This window comes from Schistocerca gregaria, chromosome 3 (assembly GCF_023897955.1).
Source record: "Schistocerca gregaria isolate iqSchGreg1 chromosome 3, iqSchGreg1.2, whole genome shotgun sequence".
Lineage (NCBI taxonomy): Eukaryota > Metazoa > Arthropoda > Insecta > Orthoptera > Acrididae > Schistocerca > Schistocerca gregaria.
In genome coordinates this window covers 843,877,812-843,893,467 of record NC_064922.1, presented here as the reverse complement: position 1 = coordinate 843,893,467, position 15,656 = coordinate 843,877,812, and the positions used below count along the sequence as shown (strand labels likewise).

The following is a 15,656-nucleotide window of genomic DNA, read 5'->3' as shown; positions in this document are numbered from 1 at the left end:
TGTAATTATTTTGCTGCGTGCTATGTAGTAATACTAGAAAAAGACAAGTTGAAGAAAAATAATTTCTACCTGTACAAACCTGTTATTGATTTCTTAACCCATCAGCCAACTTCTAATACTACTATTCGTACCAGTAGCACCATGACTATTTTCATTACTGTCCTCTCATTTGTTCATTCACTAGGTTTATCTTTTCTTTCTAGAACTCTCACATCTAAACTACTGAAAGCTATTTTCTGCATCTTAGCCCATCTTGACACTACCACAATCAATAACCAATATCAGGGATTTTATGTTTGTATTAACAAAAGTTCATTAATGTAGAACAGTAGAAGCTCTGGAGGAGTGTATACAGACACAAACAATGATAAGCTGAGATCAGCACAGGGTACAGAGAAATACTGTGCAGAAATAATCCAAACAAGCCCAGGTCACAGCACTAGTTTCTGTTGCAGAGTTAGATGTAAAGAACCAAAGAAAAATAAAGGAAACTGCCTTAACCAAAGAACAGCTCAGGAGTGGGCAAGACTGTAGCAAGGATCTGATATCTGGTGCATTGGCCAGATACAGTTGGCACTTATAGTTAACAAAGCATTTGCTCTCAGTCCCAGAGCTGACCCTCATGTGTGCAGTTCACAGCCAGAGGCGTTGCCCATGAGACATGAGATTGCTGCTTATAGTGGCACCTGAATTCTTACACTGGCACCACATTCAGTGAAACATGTATTGTTGCAAAATTTCTCTCTCTCTCAATCAACTTGTAGAAATGGAAAGGGATTGGTTGGAATCTGCATTGGCAACAAGGAGCAGAAGCAATTGAGGCCCCCATCTACCAAGTTGTGGTGCATGTGGTTGAGGATCCTTTGCAGCAAACATCAAGAGAAATGGATGGGATGGAGCCTGGATTATCAACAAGGTAGAGGGACTACTGTGATCCCTAACCACCAAAGACTCTTTCATCGAATCATCGAAAATGCCACCAAACATAATGCTGCACGTGCTTGAGGGCACTTGATGATAAATTTCAGGGGCACTAGGGATGGTGGTAAGGTGTGAGGCAGAGACAACTGCTCTGTCTCCATTGAAGTCCACACCTATGTGGTGAGGTGTCATGGTCCTGAGGCAGGGGCAGAGAATGTGGCAATAGCAGACAGGGATCACATGGAGTGCAAGTTATAATAATGCTGTGGAAAGACAGGCAGCAGGATGAAATGGCATGCGGGCCATGTGGAGGATGAGGTGGTGCTGGGCATGGCATAGAGGCATTCTCTGTTGGATGTGGCCTCAACTGGTTCCAGTTTTCACCAGGGCTTGCCTTGGGCCACCACAGAGAGTATCTGAAGTGCTCAATGAGCAGTGATCATGTCCTGAGTCCATCTAGGATTGGAGTGAAGTACCCATGCCCCGATCTTCACCCCAGCTTGAGGAAATGGGATCCATACCAAATTAGAACTAATAAGGTATCTTGAATGTATACAAACAATGGCAGCATAAGTAGTCACAGGATTGAAACTTCCTGGCAGATTAAAACTGTGTGCCGGACCGAGACTCAAACTCAGGACCTTTGCCTTTTGCGGCAATTGCTCTACGGTCTGAGCTATCCAAGCATGACTCACACCCTGTCCTCAAAGCTTTACTTCCACCAGTACCTTATCTCCTACTTTCCAAGCTTCACAGAAGCTCTCCTGCGAAACTTGGTAGAGAACCTGCCCACGAAAGGCAAAGGTCCCGAGTTCGAGTCTCAGTCTGGAACACAGTTTTAATCTGCCAGGAAGTTTAATATCAGTGCAAACCTCTGCTGAAGAGTGAAAATCTCATTCTGGAAACATCCCCCAGGCTTTGGCTGAGCCATGTCTCTACAATATGCTTTTTTCCAGGAATGCTAGTTCTGCAAGGTTTGCAGGAGAGCTTCTGTGAAGTTTGGAAAGTAGGAGACGAGGTACTGGTGGAAGTAAAGCTGTGAGGCTGGGGCATGAGTTGTGCTTGGGCAGCTCAGATGGTAGAGCACTTGCCTGTGAAAGCCAAAGGTCCTGAGTTCAAGTCTTGGTCCGGCACACAGTTTTAATCTGTCCAGAAGTTTCATATCAGCGCACACTCTGCTGAAGAGTAAAAATCTCATTCTAGTCACAGGATTGTTTGGCTCATGGGAAAGCATCACAGAAATGTTGAGAAACCTGAACTGACTTGAAGAGAGATGCCTGTTGTATCATGAAACCTACTTACAAAGTTTCATAACCAGTATTAAGTGATGAATCTGGAGATACTCTTCATCCCTTTACATATTGTTTCCTCACACACCATAAAGACAACATGAGACTAATTACAGCATGCACAGAGGCACCTACCCCACACTCCACAAGTGATTGGAACAGGAGGAAACTCTTAACACACTAAGCACTCTCCTTCACAGTGCTATGCAGAGTATATATATATATATATATATATATATATATATATATATATATAAATGCATGTTGCCAAAAAAAAAAAAAAAAAAAACTGAAATATAGAAAAGATTTTTAAAAATATTATTAAAACAGACACTGTGATATTAACTACAATATTCCTTAGAAATTGTGGTAGTTTATAGTTCTTTTTTTTTTAAATATTTTGTTTGCAGGCTTTTGGCATACAGAGCCTCGGGGGAACTGGATGTGTACGTATTGGATCCGAATTCTTATCCAGAGTACTGAATTACAATACTGCCTACATTCCTGCACAAACATGGGGTGAATATTGCTCACTTTTATTTATTTTTATCTACAAAATATGTAATGGTTAGACGTTATAAGTTGACATGTAATTTTTTTTAAGTCGCCAAATTCATTTTCTTGTGTATTTCAGGTTTTCCTAGTTCTTTTATATTATCTGTTTACCAGTCATGTTTTAGACAATTAACCCTTCAATTCATTGTGGAATATGTATTGTTGTGAACCTCCCTGGGAGTTTAAAACTGTGCACCAGAACAGGCAGAGGATCTGTGTTTGACTCCTGGGCTGCCCCACAATTTTAATGTGTCAAGATATTTCACAAGTTTCAAAAGATATTTTTAAGTATTTTTAATATAAGTGACATAGATGCAGATAAAATTGTTCTAAAAGCCCAACTGCTCTTATTTTATGTAGTTAACAAACAGTGAACAAGCTTCAATTTTAAAATCATCAACCTCTCAATGAGGGAATAGAAATAACTGGGAGATCAATTAATGTCATGATTTACATATTGATTACACCTCGTATACTGCTGGTTGAGGCCACCTTGAATTAATTATGTCTGGTTTCGGTTTTGCTCCAGAATAACATGCCCAATAAAGTAGTGGAACAGATTGACAGCTGGTTGACAGCAAACAGCTTAATTCTTAATCTTACAGAAGCTCATGATATGCAATTACAAACATATAAAAGTGACTTACAGGTACTTACAGACCATCTCCATAGCTGAATGGTTAGCATTGGAGCTTTTGGTGCAGGAGCACCTGGCCCCCAGGTACCTTCTCAGAATCTTTCTGATATAGGGAGGCTGATACGTGGTCCACTCAGCAATTGTAAGGGCAGATGAGGAGCTACTTGAATAAAAAAGAAGTAGCAGCATCACCAGGATTTATCTATTGCTAATAATTACAGAAGTGATTGGTGACATGTTGATCATGTGTCCCATGATCACTTCTCTTACTGCCTTATAGGCAGAAGTCAGACAGTCATTTAGAAAAAGTCTAAGGCCTAATCCTTGAGCGATGTTTACTTACAGGTTCAAAAAATGGCTCAAATGGCTCTGAGCACTATGGGACTTAATTTCTGATGTCACAAGTCCCCTAGAACTTAGAACTACTTAAACCTAACTAACCTAAGTATATCACACAGATCCATGCCCGAGGCAGGATTCAACCCTGCGACCATAGCAGTCGCGCGGGTCCTGACTGTAGCGCGTAGCACCACTCGGCCACCCCAACCAGCTTTACTTACAGGTGCCAGAAGTAGAGATCAATTGGAAGATACTGGAAGAGTTTCCATCTGTGAAGTTCTTAGGCTTCCAGATGGATAATAAAAAGAATTGACACCAGCATAGGGATAATTTAACCCACCATTATTTGTGCAATGTGGTCACTCACATGGTTATAAGTATCATTCACAACATAAAATATGTATCTGGACACTCTGAACAGTGTATATGAATGATTTTAGGACTTTTTTATTTAAATCCAAATATAATACAATTAATAAACAAATATTATAAGGTATACACTAAATGATAAATATTTTTGGCACTTTTTCATAAATAATCCCAGTACCTCTCTGATACCAGCCTGTTTGTCATTTTCTCCATGAACACCTCTATCAAAGATACTGTCAAGTCTCGGACATCTTGTGATGAAGCAAACTGGAATATTTTTACTTCCCCTCTTGTTTAGCCATCTGTCTCCGTTAAATTCATTTTTTCAACTTTAATTAATTACTATTAACTTTACTATTAACATATGTGAATATAATCTGCATTTCCATAAAAGGGAAAGGTTGGCACTCAGTTTTAAAGAATATAATACCAAATCTAATTTTGTGCTTAGTTTTATGTATGTAACTGATTTTCTAATTATTTTAATTATGCCTAATTAGTACCTTTTGTTACAGGGTGAAATCAGTAATTGTTTTGTAATTTAAATTCTATTTTTGACTTATAAACAAATATAAATTCTGTAGTAATTTTAAACATTTGGAAGATAAAATGCTAGTAAAAGTATCTATTTGGCTATTTGAAAACATGTTAGCAAAGCAAGCCCTTCATTAATTCAAAAATAATTAATAGTTTTGTCAAAAGTATTGTTTGTGTAACTATATTTGCTAATTTCACAATTGAAACAAATAATTCAGCGTAACTCTTGTAGTAGAAGAAACTGTTAAAAAGACGGAATTTTTTGATGTATTCAGTTAATTTAATGAGTTAATTTTTAATTGTAACTTCCATAAATTAAACTTTGAACAATGTGTAGTTTCAGCACCTATTATTGTTTGGATATATAATGGCCCAATTTTTGGTCCTGAGACAGTCAGTCCATGGCTGAGTTTCATATAAGGAACCTGTGTTGGTTTGAATGACAACAATGCACCAGCTTAACAATGAAATAAGTGCTACACCAATAGGCCATATGTTAAAACAATGGCAGTGTCTGCTCCATAGATACCTCTCTATTCTTCAAGAACTGTGAACTTTGTGGTCAGGTTTTTACTGCCCCTAGATGTTCAAGAGGAAACCAAGGTAGCAGTATGTGGATGTTCGCTTGAAACCTATTAATGAGGCTTATAGAAAGTTAAAACAATATTGTGCTGGCCATATTAAATGAATATATGGAGGATTGTGAAAAATGAAAGTAAATAACTGTGAAACACAAATGCGTACCTGTCAGCTACATTATTTCGAGTAGTCAGTGTTGTACTTCCACACTCCAGTTTTCAGCCTGTACATCGACCCTGAGGACAACGAAAGAAGAGATAAACAAAGCAGGCTAGCATTGTCACAATCTCAAGTGCAGCCTGAATCGATTTTCACTCATGCATAAGAAGCATGATACAAGTTCATCCCCCTTTGAGTTATCGCACAATTTTCATAAACTTTCTAGAATATCTCAGAGATCCACACAGATATTACAAAGCAATGCATGCTATGGTCTCTATAATGTGTGTTTTGTTAACATTCCTTTCCCTATAAAAGCTATCACAAACTTCATTGATGTAAATATTTGTACATTTTGCAGTAATGGGTATTATATTTTCATTCAAAAATAAGTTTATACCATCTGCGTCTATCTTTATTGTATGAGCCTCAGTTTTGGGTCAAGGTAAATGCATGATAATATTATGAGATATTGTTCTAACATTGGTATGAGCTTTACTTTTCTTCCATCTAGCTAGTGTATTGTCCTCCTAAATTAAAATAAAATAAAAAACATCCTCTTGAATTACTTCTTCCTGTGAGTATGAATTGATCATTTTCTGACACTTCTTGATCTTTTTCTGAATCATGACCACTTCCATGTACACAAACCTCTTTCTCTGAATCAACAATGTCTCAGTCAGGATCTTCATTACTCAGCTAATGCAACCATTACAGCCATACATCAGGGTCACTGCTAAAGTTTGTCCTAGGTCTTTTTACCTTTGATGTTTATTACACAGACTAAAAGTATACAGAATATTTACTTTTGTAGATAAATATTCTAGGTAAAAAGCAAATTAGCTGCAATTAGTTTCAGCATCTTACCAAAATCCCTTTAGTGTTCTTGTAATTCTGATACCTATGTGGGGATCCATATACTCCCTAATGGTATTTGTGGTTGAATGAATTCAGGTTGAATGGTGAAATGCACATCCACAATGCGACAGGTAAAAATAATTTGCATACAGGCTCTGTATACCTGTACTGGGTTCCGAATGGACTTTTTGTATTCTCCTGCTAATGTCTATCATAGGTTGCCACTGTACATGACTTCACAGAATGATGACAATTAGTAAACCCGTGGAAACACTGTGGCAATGTGACATGACAACTGAGCTGATAACGAAAGAAGATTTCATCATGAAATTTGCTGAAATAACCTGCATCCCCATATAGTTGAAACTGTTGCATAGTATTTTAGATAACCATCACAGAGTTATGCTTAGAAGTGGAGACATGCACTTGAAGGATTATAGGTATGCAGTGCTGTTTCACCATCAGGAAAAACTAGGCAACTCCCTACGGTGGCAAAATTAAGCGGCAGTAAAGGGCAGAAAAAAATTAATTTCAAATCAAATAATGAAAAAATTGAGCAAATTATGAGAAAAACTGAAAAAGAGGAAAAATTAAAACACCAAATCATTTTCAAAAACTTATGGAACAGTTACTTAACAAGTCTTTATTTACTCTGACAAAAGTAAACACACTGCCTGTACCTACCTCAAAAGTAAAGGAGCCACTACTGAGAGTTTTGACTTTGGGTTTAACTACCACAGTGAACAACTCACTGGGCTATAAGCAGTCCCTTGTCCCCAATTTAGGGCCACTGACTTCGTGGAAGGGCAAGAGTCAATGCCTTGAGACAAACATAACATCCATCCCTCACCAGGATTTGAATAAAGAGCAAGCTCAGACGAGTGCTCAAAAACCTTTCACTTAGACCACTGTGCCACTGGGCTGATTAATTAAAGTTGCAGAACTGTCAATAGTAAATACAAACAAGGCACGAGTTATTTATTTAATCACAAGGAACTACCTACCTGCTGAAGAAGATGAGATTTATTCCTCATTCTACAAATACTTCCATTAAAAGAGAAACAAAATAACACCATTGTTCTCCAAACGACCTAGTTTGATGCTTCAGCACATCACCAATCAGTACTGCATAAGTTCTAAATTCAAGGAAAAATTCATTTGCACCAGAAAACAGGCCCATGTCTTTATTAGTTGATTTTCTTGCAGTTAAATAAAATAAGTAATTTATGCCAGATTTGGTTGCACTGGTATATTTGAGTTGAGCTCTAGTTTAAAATCTTCAGCAAATTCTCCCTATTTCAATTATTTTGGGTAATTTAAAAAATTGAGGACAAAAGATAAGAAATTGAGGACATTTGTTGTCTTCAGTCAGTTTTAAAGGAAGTGAGGATATAGGATGAAACTTTAGGACCAGCTCCTGAAAATGAGGACATCTGATCACCTTAGTTTAATGATTAATAGTGTAATAGGAGATTTCCATTGTTGTACCATTGTTTTCAGTTGTTAGGGTGGCAAAAAATGTAGCAAAAGCCCTGCAGGTATCAGTAGGAAACCTTTATAAGCATTGTGGTAACATGACACCACAACTCAGCTGATCACTTGTAAACATTTCCTCAATGAAATTTACTGAAATAGCCTGAATTTCCATATAGTTGTAAATGTTGCATCATATTTCAGATAATCATCACAGAGTTATGTCTAGAAGTGGATTCACACACATGAAGGAGTACAGGTATTGGGATCCTCTGAATAAGGCACTAGATTTTGAGGGTCTAATTGAAGACTTATCATCTGCTCCCAAATATTCTGTGGTGGTGTTACATCCATGTGCCCACAATCCTACAGGCTGTGATCCAACGCAAGAACAATGGGACAGAATTGCTGACATTATTCAGGTGCATAACATATTCTTTAACGTATATTTTAGTCATTCACAAATCTATATAACATGAAGCTATAACATCCAGCCATCAACTTTTGCTTGCTATAATATATTGAGCATCTTTTTGTGCAGCTACCATTTTCAGAGTTTTATTTATTATGATTATTAATCTTTATTAACTATTTAATAATCTAGTTGTTATGCTTTCCACGAATTTACATTAACTCATGAAAAAGGTGCTAATGACTGTGTTATTGTGCATATCTCTCCCATAAAACAAATTAATCATGTCAGATTTTAGGGAATTCACCCCCAGTAATGTTAATATCAGTATATCACACAGTTCTAAGTATACTAAAATATCTTGTTCCTAAGTTGCAGAGAATTATTTGTGATCTTTGTTTTATGAGCCTTAGGCCATGGTTAAAGGCATAATTCTCTACCTACCATTTCAGCTTCCGATGCTGGAGACTTCATCAGACTTTTTTTCACCTCAGAAAGCAGTAGCAATCTCAAACAAGCTCAGCAAGCCACACTGTTAATATATTTCCTTGCACTGGTCACGTTGTGACATCAACAGACCATTGCTAAGACCATGTAATCATGCCGACATACACTATGGGGCTTTTAGGGGGGAAAAGTTGGTGCTGTCTGTTGTATTTAGCACTAAGGCCCACAATATGAATAATTTCAGTCCTTCTTCTTTTCCACTGATTTTTTTTTGTTGTGCTTTTGCATTTCCATGGTTTCTCTGTACATCATATCATAGCAACAATTATATCTCGGTAAAACATCAATATCTGAGAAACAAATTTGGGGGTCCCCTGGTCCCAGTGCATGATTTGCTACTGCTGAGCTATCTGTTTTGCATAAATGGCAATTGCACTTGCTTTGCCTAATGCAGGAGTTAATGCTTGCATTTTACGGTTGCAGAGAACTGTTAACAGTAGCAAGCTGTGTATTACTAACATAGCCCAAGTTGTATATACATTAAAAAGGGTTAAGTGTAACAATATTATGAAAAGGATAGTTACTAGTCAACAATCAGCTGAGATGCTGAGTCACACACACACACACACACACACACACACACACACACACACACACATATGCAAAAACAATTGACATACACAAGACCGCATGCTCTGGCTTCTGAGGCTGTGTGGCCTCAGCAGCCAGAGACTATGGTCATGTGTATGTGAGTTGCAATTGTATGAGTGTGTTTGCGTATGTTCTGCCTCTAATTAAACCTCATTTTCTGGCAGTCTTCTTGCTTGTGCCTATCTGTGACTCACTATATGATGAGTAGCAACTACCCTTTTCATAATATTGTTAAATAGGATTACAAATTTCAAAGCACTCACACCAATATAGTTGTTGAACATCTCTCTGGGATGATTGTATTATATCCTTATCTTCATTAATTTTGTATTTTTGGCAATCAAAGAAAGACTTTACCAGAGAGATATTTTGTGAAACTATACAATGATTTATCCTTGATTTAGATATCGACTGAGTATAAAAACATCAGTGCAAAAATACTCCTGTTGGAGCGCATAAAAGCAAAACATTCCTTCTGAAAATACTCTGACAGAAAAGTGGGGAACCAGCTGTCTTAATCTTCGTTCAGCCTTCCACATTAAAAATTTGGGATGTGAACATAATGGTGCTCTTTAAACATGGGACATTCCAAATCCTTGTTATCCAGTCCTTCTTTGCAGTTAAGCCTTCATACTCAGAGTCTCCCTCTCACTGCCACTGTCTGTGTATGTCTCTCTCCCCTTGTCGCCTTTTTCTCCCATTGCTTTACAGTATATCCCACTGCCACTGTCTCCTCTACAATTTTCACTGCCTCCTTTTGTCTTTCTTTCCTACAGCCGCCATCTGTACCATACCTTGGTAGCTCAAAAATTAAAAACACAAATAGTGGTATTGGAAAGGTGGATTTGTACATTTTTTTAAAAAAAGAGCAAATTGCTTTGTTTGTTTTAAAGGTTCATACCAGAAAAAAATTATGGATGCACTGTCATCAACTCTGTCCTCCAGTAAACAATAATAGAGAGAACAAATTCTGAAAGAGATAGAGCAGAAGGTTACTGTTTCAAAACTGGTTGTATATGAATTCGAGTGTCCTTGTGACTCTTGCTGATGACTGCATCATCTGTTCCACAGGAAAGAAAACTCTTTCCATTTTTTGACACAGCCTACCAAGGCTTGGCTTCAGGTGATGTTGACCAAGATGCATGGGCTGTTCGTCATTTTGTTAAAAGGGAACTTGAATTGTTTTGTGCTCAATCTTTCTCCAAGTCTTGTGGATTGTATGGTGAGTAAACTTTTTAAAATACTTCCTTTTCTCATTCTAAAACTGAGAAATGAAGAAGTGAATGAATTACACCTTCATGACATTATTGATCTGATACTTTAGAAAAACTCAATGTATATAGAACTAAAAAAAAAATTATACTTAAGTCAATGAAAATCATGTAGAATCTGAAGCTGATGGCATTGAACTTCACTGAATATTTTGGAATTGACTGTATTCATTATTCTCTGGTAAAAGTACAGAGAATCAGTATAGCTGGTCAGTAGCTGCATCTAGAAGTCAAAATCCCTAGTCTTGCCAATCAAAACATTTAAATAGAATCCCTAGCTACCTCCATCAGTAACTTGGCACAGTCTTCTTCTCCCTTTCTAACACTTCCTTCTGCTGCTTTTAGCCACTTCTCCCTTGGCCTTCCACTTTAACACTTCCCTGCCATCTCTATCTTGCATGTTCATATTTCTCTTTATAGTTTCTTCCATTTTGCTAAAATACGCTCCCATGTTCTTGAAACTTTCCACATTCTCAACTGCTCCCCTCTCAGGTCATGTTTAATGTAGGTGTATCCTTCTTTTCTTATTGTGACTGACAGCCCATACTTCTTAGCATTAAATTGTAGGCCATACTCTTGTACACCTTCTTTCCAAACATCTAATTACTTCATACTTGTTCCTCCCTAGCATTATTTAATCATCAGCAGAGAACACTGGGATCATTCTTTCTCCTACCTCTCTTACCATCTGTGTCATTGTACCATCTACTGCCACTACTAAAAGTAATAATTGAGACAGTGGACTTCTTTTTAAGGCTGTTTCTCTGCTTCAGACGTCCTTCCACTCTCCCTCAACTTACACTTCCCTGGTGCAATGCTTTCATCAGAAAAGTCACCTTCTCAAGCCATTTCTTTCTTAGCGCATCTCAAACTTTATTTCCAGACTAGCTGAATACCTGGTATTACCTGGGTATGTATTAATTCCAGTCTTCTGTTAGCCCAATTCCTTATTCTGCCTATCTCTGTCCATCTCCTTCTCCCCCTCTCTCCGTCAATATTCTCATGTCAAATGTCCATCTCCGCATCTCTCTGTTACTACACTCTTCCCCCCTCCCCCCCCACTCTTTCAATCTCCTCTTCTCCTCTTTCTCTGACAATTTCCTCACCTCCATCTTTTGACAGTCTCCTCCTCTCCCTCTCTCTGCTCATTTCCTCCTCCGCCCCAGTCTGCATCCATTCCTCCTTCCCCCTCTCTATTTCTCCATCTCCTCCTGCCCCACTCTTTCTGTCCATCGGGTTGGTGATTGTTAGCCACAAAGTACTTCTTTCCAATCAGTAAGTAAGAAATGTACCAAGTTAGGTCAAAATTCATCCAGGAGTTTAGGAGGAGCTTTTCGCTCATGGCTTCATCCATGTACACATATGTCACATATATTTAGTATGTGTTTAACACATTTCACACATGCTTCACTCATAACTCTAGTGGATTTTGGCCTGCAGTTTCGTTTTTAGGCACCTAATGTTTAAGATGTCTTATCTTCTGAACTATGTGTCATACAATGAGATAATTTTGCAGTTTCGTTGAGCATATGTGTATACTGTCTGCCAAATGTGCTGGCAAAATAGAGTTAGCAGTACAGTAGTCATAATTTAAAACTTCATGCATAATGCAGCAGTTTTTCACACATCTCATTGTTTATGGCACTGTGCCTTCTGAACTATGTGTCATAGAATGATATAATTTTGGTATATTCAGTGGTATTTTAGAATACTATCTGCAAAATGTGTTGTCAATAGAGTTACTAGTAAAGAAATAGTAAACTAAAATTCCTTGCCTGATATGGCACTTTTACTGTCCAACAGTAGAAATGTAGTAAATGATAAACATTTTTTTTCTTTCATCATGTCAGCAAGAAAAAGTTTCCTGAAGGCTTGAAATTATGTTAAGTTTGTTACAAATGGCTACGTTAACTCATTCTCAAGTCTGAAATTTGCCCATTATGGATTGAACTACTTTTCCACCCCTCCCCTTTGATAGGTAGATGGTTAATACCTATTCAGCACTTCTTTCTGGACAGTAAATGATCCATGTACCAAATTTGGTTGAAGTCAGTCCAGTAGTTTAGGAGATGTGGAATGTACATACTATGTACATACATTTTTTTAATAATATGATGACTCTAAATCAAGAAGAGCATTGGTATATCTCCTATGCTCATTGTAGTATTTCTGTAGCTGTCTTTCTGCAACAATGATACCAACTGTGTACTTGCCTGTTCTGAAGCCATACTGTTTTTTACTCAGCTACTTTTCCACTGATCTACAGATTCATCTCTCCATAATCTTGTAAAACTTTTTAGCATTGTAGCTATTTTGTCTAAAACTGACATGGTGAGACCGTGGCTGTATACAATTAATGTAGGTTGATTCTTACAAAGAAGAAAACAGCAACCAGCCACTATTAATAATGCTATTTATTTAAGTAAATAGCGCCGTAACCGGTTTCGAACTGAAAAGTTCATCTTCAGATGGCTGTTCACAATATTTACAAGACCCACTTTACATAATTATCAGTTTTTGATATTTATGCTTCCACTGCAGCGAAATATTCTTGGTGTGTTGGTGCCATTGAAAATTCCGCGAAAATTTTTTGTGAAGTTGCAGGATTGCATTTTTCAAATATTGTATAGTATATGCGGCACTTATATGACCATATCGTGCAAAGTAACACACACACACACCAAAAAGTATTTGCCACATGTGTTGACACAAAGATTGAAGGTTTACAAACACAGCAAAGGACTTGGAAGAGCATCTGAATGGAATGGATAGTGTCTTGAAAGGAGGATATAAGATGAACATCAACAAAAGCAAAATGAGGATAATGGAATGTAGTCGAATTAAGTCGAGTGATGCTGAGGGAATTAGATTAGGAAATGAGACACTTAAAGTAGTAAAGGAGTTTTGCTATTTGGGGAGCAAAATAACTGATGATGGTCGAAGTAGAGGGGATATAAAATGTAGACTAGCAATGACAAGGAAAGCATTTCTGAAGAAGAGAAATTTGTTAACATCGAATATAGATTTAAGTGTCAGGAAGTCATTTCTGAAAGTATTTGTATGGAGTGTAGCCATGTATGGAAGTGAAACATGGATGATAAATAGTTTGGACAAGAAGAGAATAGAAGCTTTTGAAATGTGGTGCTACAGAAGAATGCTGAAGATTAGATGGGTAGACCACATAACTAATGAGGAAGTATTGAATAGGATTGTGGAGAAGAGAAGTTTGTGGCACAACTTGACCAGAAGAAGGGATTGGTTGGTAGGACATGTTCTGAGGCATCAAAGGATCACCAATTTAGTATTGGAGGGCAGCGGTGAAGGGTAAAAATCGTAGAGGGAGACCAAGAGATGACTACACTAAGCAGATTCAGAAGGATGTAGGTTGCAGTAGGTACTGGGAGATGAAGAATCTTGCACAGGATAGAGTAGCATGGAGAGCTGCATCAAACCAGTCTCAGGATTGAAGACCACAACAACAACAACACTTTTCAATTCCAACATATTTATGTTGCAAGCTTTAGATGACTCACTCTGTACACACTTAAAATTGTGTTTGATGCTGAGATGTTTCTCTTCCTTGTATATCACAAATGACCTATTTGTATAATAAAAGTCCTGTTTCCTGTGGAACTGTTTTTGTCTCATAAGTCTGTGATCACTGAATGCCTGGTAATATAACCATCTCATTAATGCATTCATTGATTGTCTTTATTTAAATAAAGATGACCATTTCATATCGTTTCCAGCAATACTCAGTTGTTTGCATACTGCTTCTTCTATTTACATGATGGCTGCTCTCATTCACGATTCATTGAACACACAGCATGAGTAAATCAATAAGCTAATGAACAGAGGAGCTGGCAGTAACATTTTAAATTTCTCAGTTCTGTGCATATGTAGGAATTCCAATACAGGTGATTCCAGAATGAAGCTGGAAGCAAGTGAGTGAAGTTAGCACAAATTCTATTACTAATAATAAGCATACAGAAAGAACATGTGTATACAAAACAATTGTTCATAGCAAACTGAGGATGGCAGACTGCCACATATATAACACCCTGTTGGAGGGCTGCACTCTTATTGCTACCATATAGTTTTATTTATATGGTATTTCATATCATTGATGGTGAAGCCCCCACATGTATTTTCCTTGTTGTTTCAGTTCGTAAATACAAAATCATCCCAATAAGAACCGAGCTTTGCAAACTGTGCATCTTTGATTAATAAGTTAGTACCTGATCATCAATTAATTAGTTAATCAGTTGCGATTGATTCATGCAAGCATGCTTCTTCAAGTAGGCAAATAAACATTTTCTCATTGTTCTAGGTGAACGAATTGGCAACTTAACAGTAGTTGTGCATGATCCAGATCAGATTGAGAAGATGAGATCACAGTTTCGTATTATTGTGAGAGCCCTATATTGCAGTCCTCCAAGACATGGCGCACAGATTATTTCCACAATGCTTCAAGACCCAAATATGCAGGAGGAATGGTAAGGAATAGTAGTCCAAACATGAAATCTGTGTTCTGAGTATATGACTTTATAGAATTTACATATCATACTTAGATGCATACATAACTTTTACTTTTAAGCTTTTACAGTTAACACAAATTCTACGATTGCTGACTGTGTCTACTCTAGAGTAATGATGTGTAATATATAATTCTGTTACTTGGTCAGCTTTCCCACTTTGCTGGTGCAAGCTACAACCCTCTGCCATGAGAGGGCTCTGAATTTTAGTATGTAACAAGGCAGTGTGCAACATAACTACGTCAGTGCATGAGAAACGGCATGCTTTTCATCAGTTTCTCCCGGCGTATTTCTTGCTCTAGCAGTCCATGGGTGTACTGCCAGTCCATAGTGTCCAATGGGCACAATATTTTGGTGATCAGACATGTCACCATCATCAGGTGTGCTGACAAACTGAGCTCCTGAGGGCAGGCGGCCGTCTTAAATCCCCTCCCCTCTTCGTGGTCCGCACCTGCCCGTCAGCACGGTCGGTGAGATGTTGGTGGCAGCGTCTGTGGTGGCATCAGTGTAATTGTCTTGTCCTCCCTAGTCACCCGTTCATTTCCTTTGCTGAGCATCTTTTTAATTAGACTCAATGCCAGTTCCCATGCCCTGCTGAGGTTGTTGCCACAACCTTGGTTGATG

General features: G+C 37.8%; 1 protein-coding gene across 1 annotated transcript in view; it reads left to right on the top strand.

Annotated features, from left to right (window-relative positions):
* Positions 1-15,656, top strand: part of LOC126354737 (aspartate aminotransferase, cytoplasmic-like) — a 70,898-nt gene that overhangs the window by 32,889 nt on the left and 22,353 nt on the right. The window contains exons 3-6 of the mRNA XM_050004603.1: positions 2,621-2,729; positions 7,921-8,138; positions 10,298-10,448; positions 14,828-14,993. Coding sequence (XP_049860560.1) covers positions 2,621-2,729; positions 7,921-8,138; positions 10,298-10,448; positions 14,828-14,993 — 644 coding nt within the window. The remainder of the gene's footprint in view (positions 1-2,620; positions 2,730-7,920; positions 8,139-10,297; positions 10,449-14,827; positions 14,994-15,656) is intronic.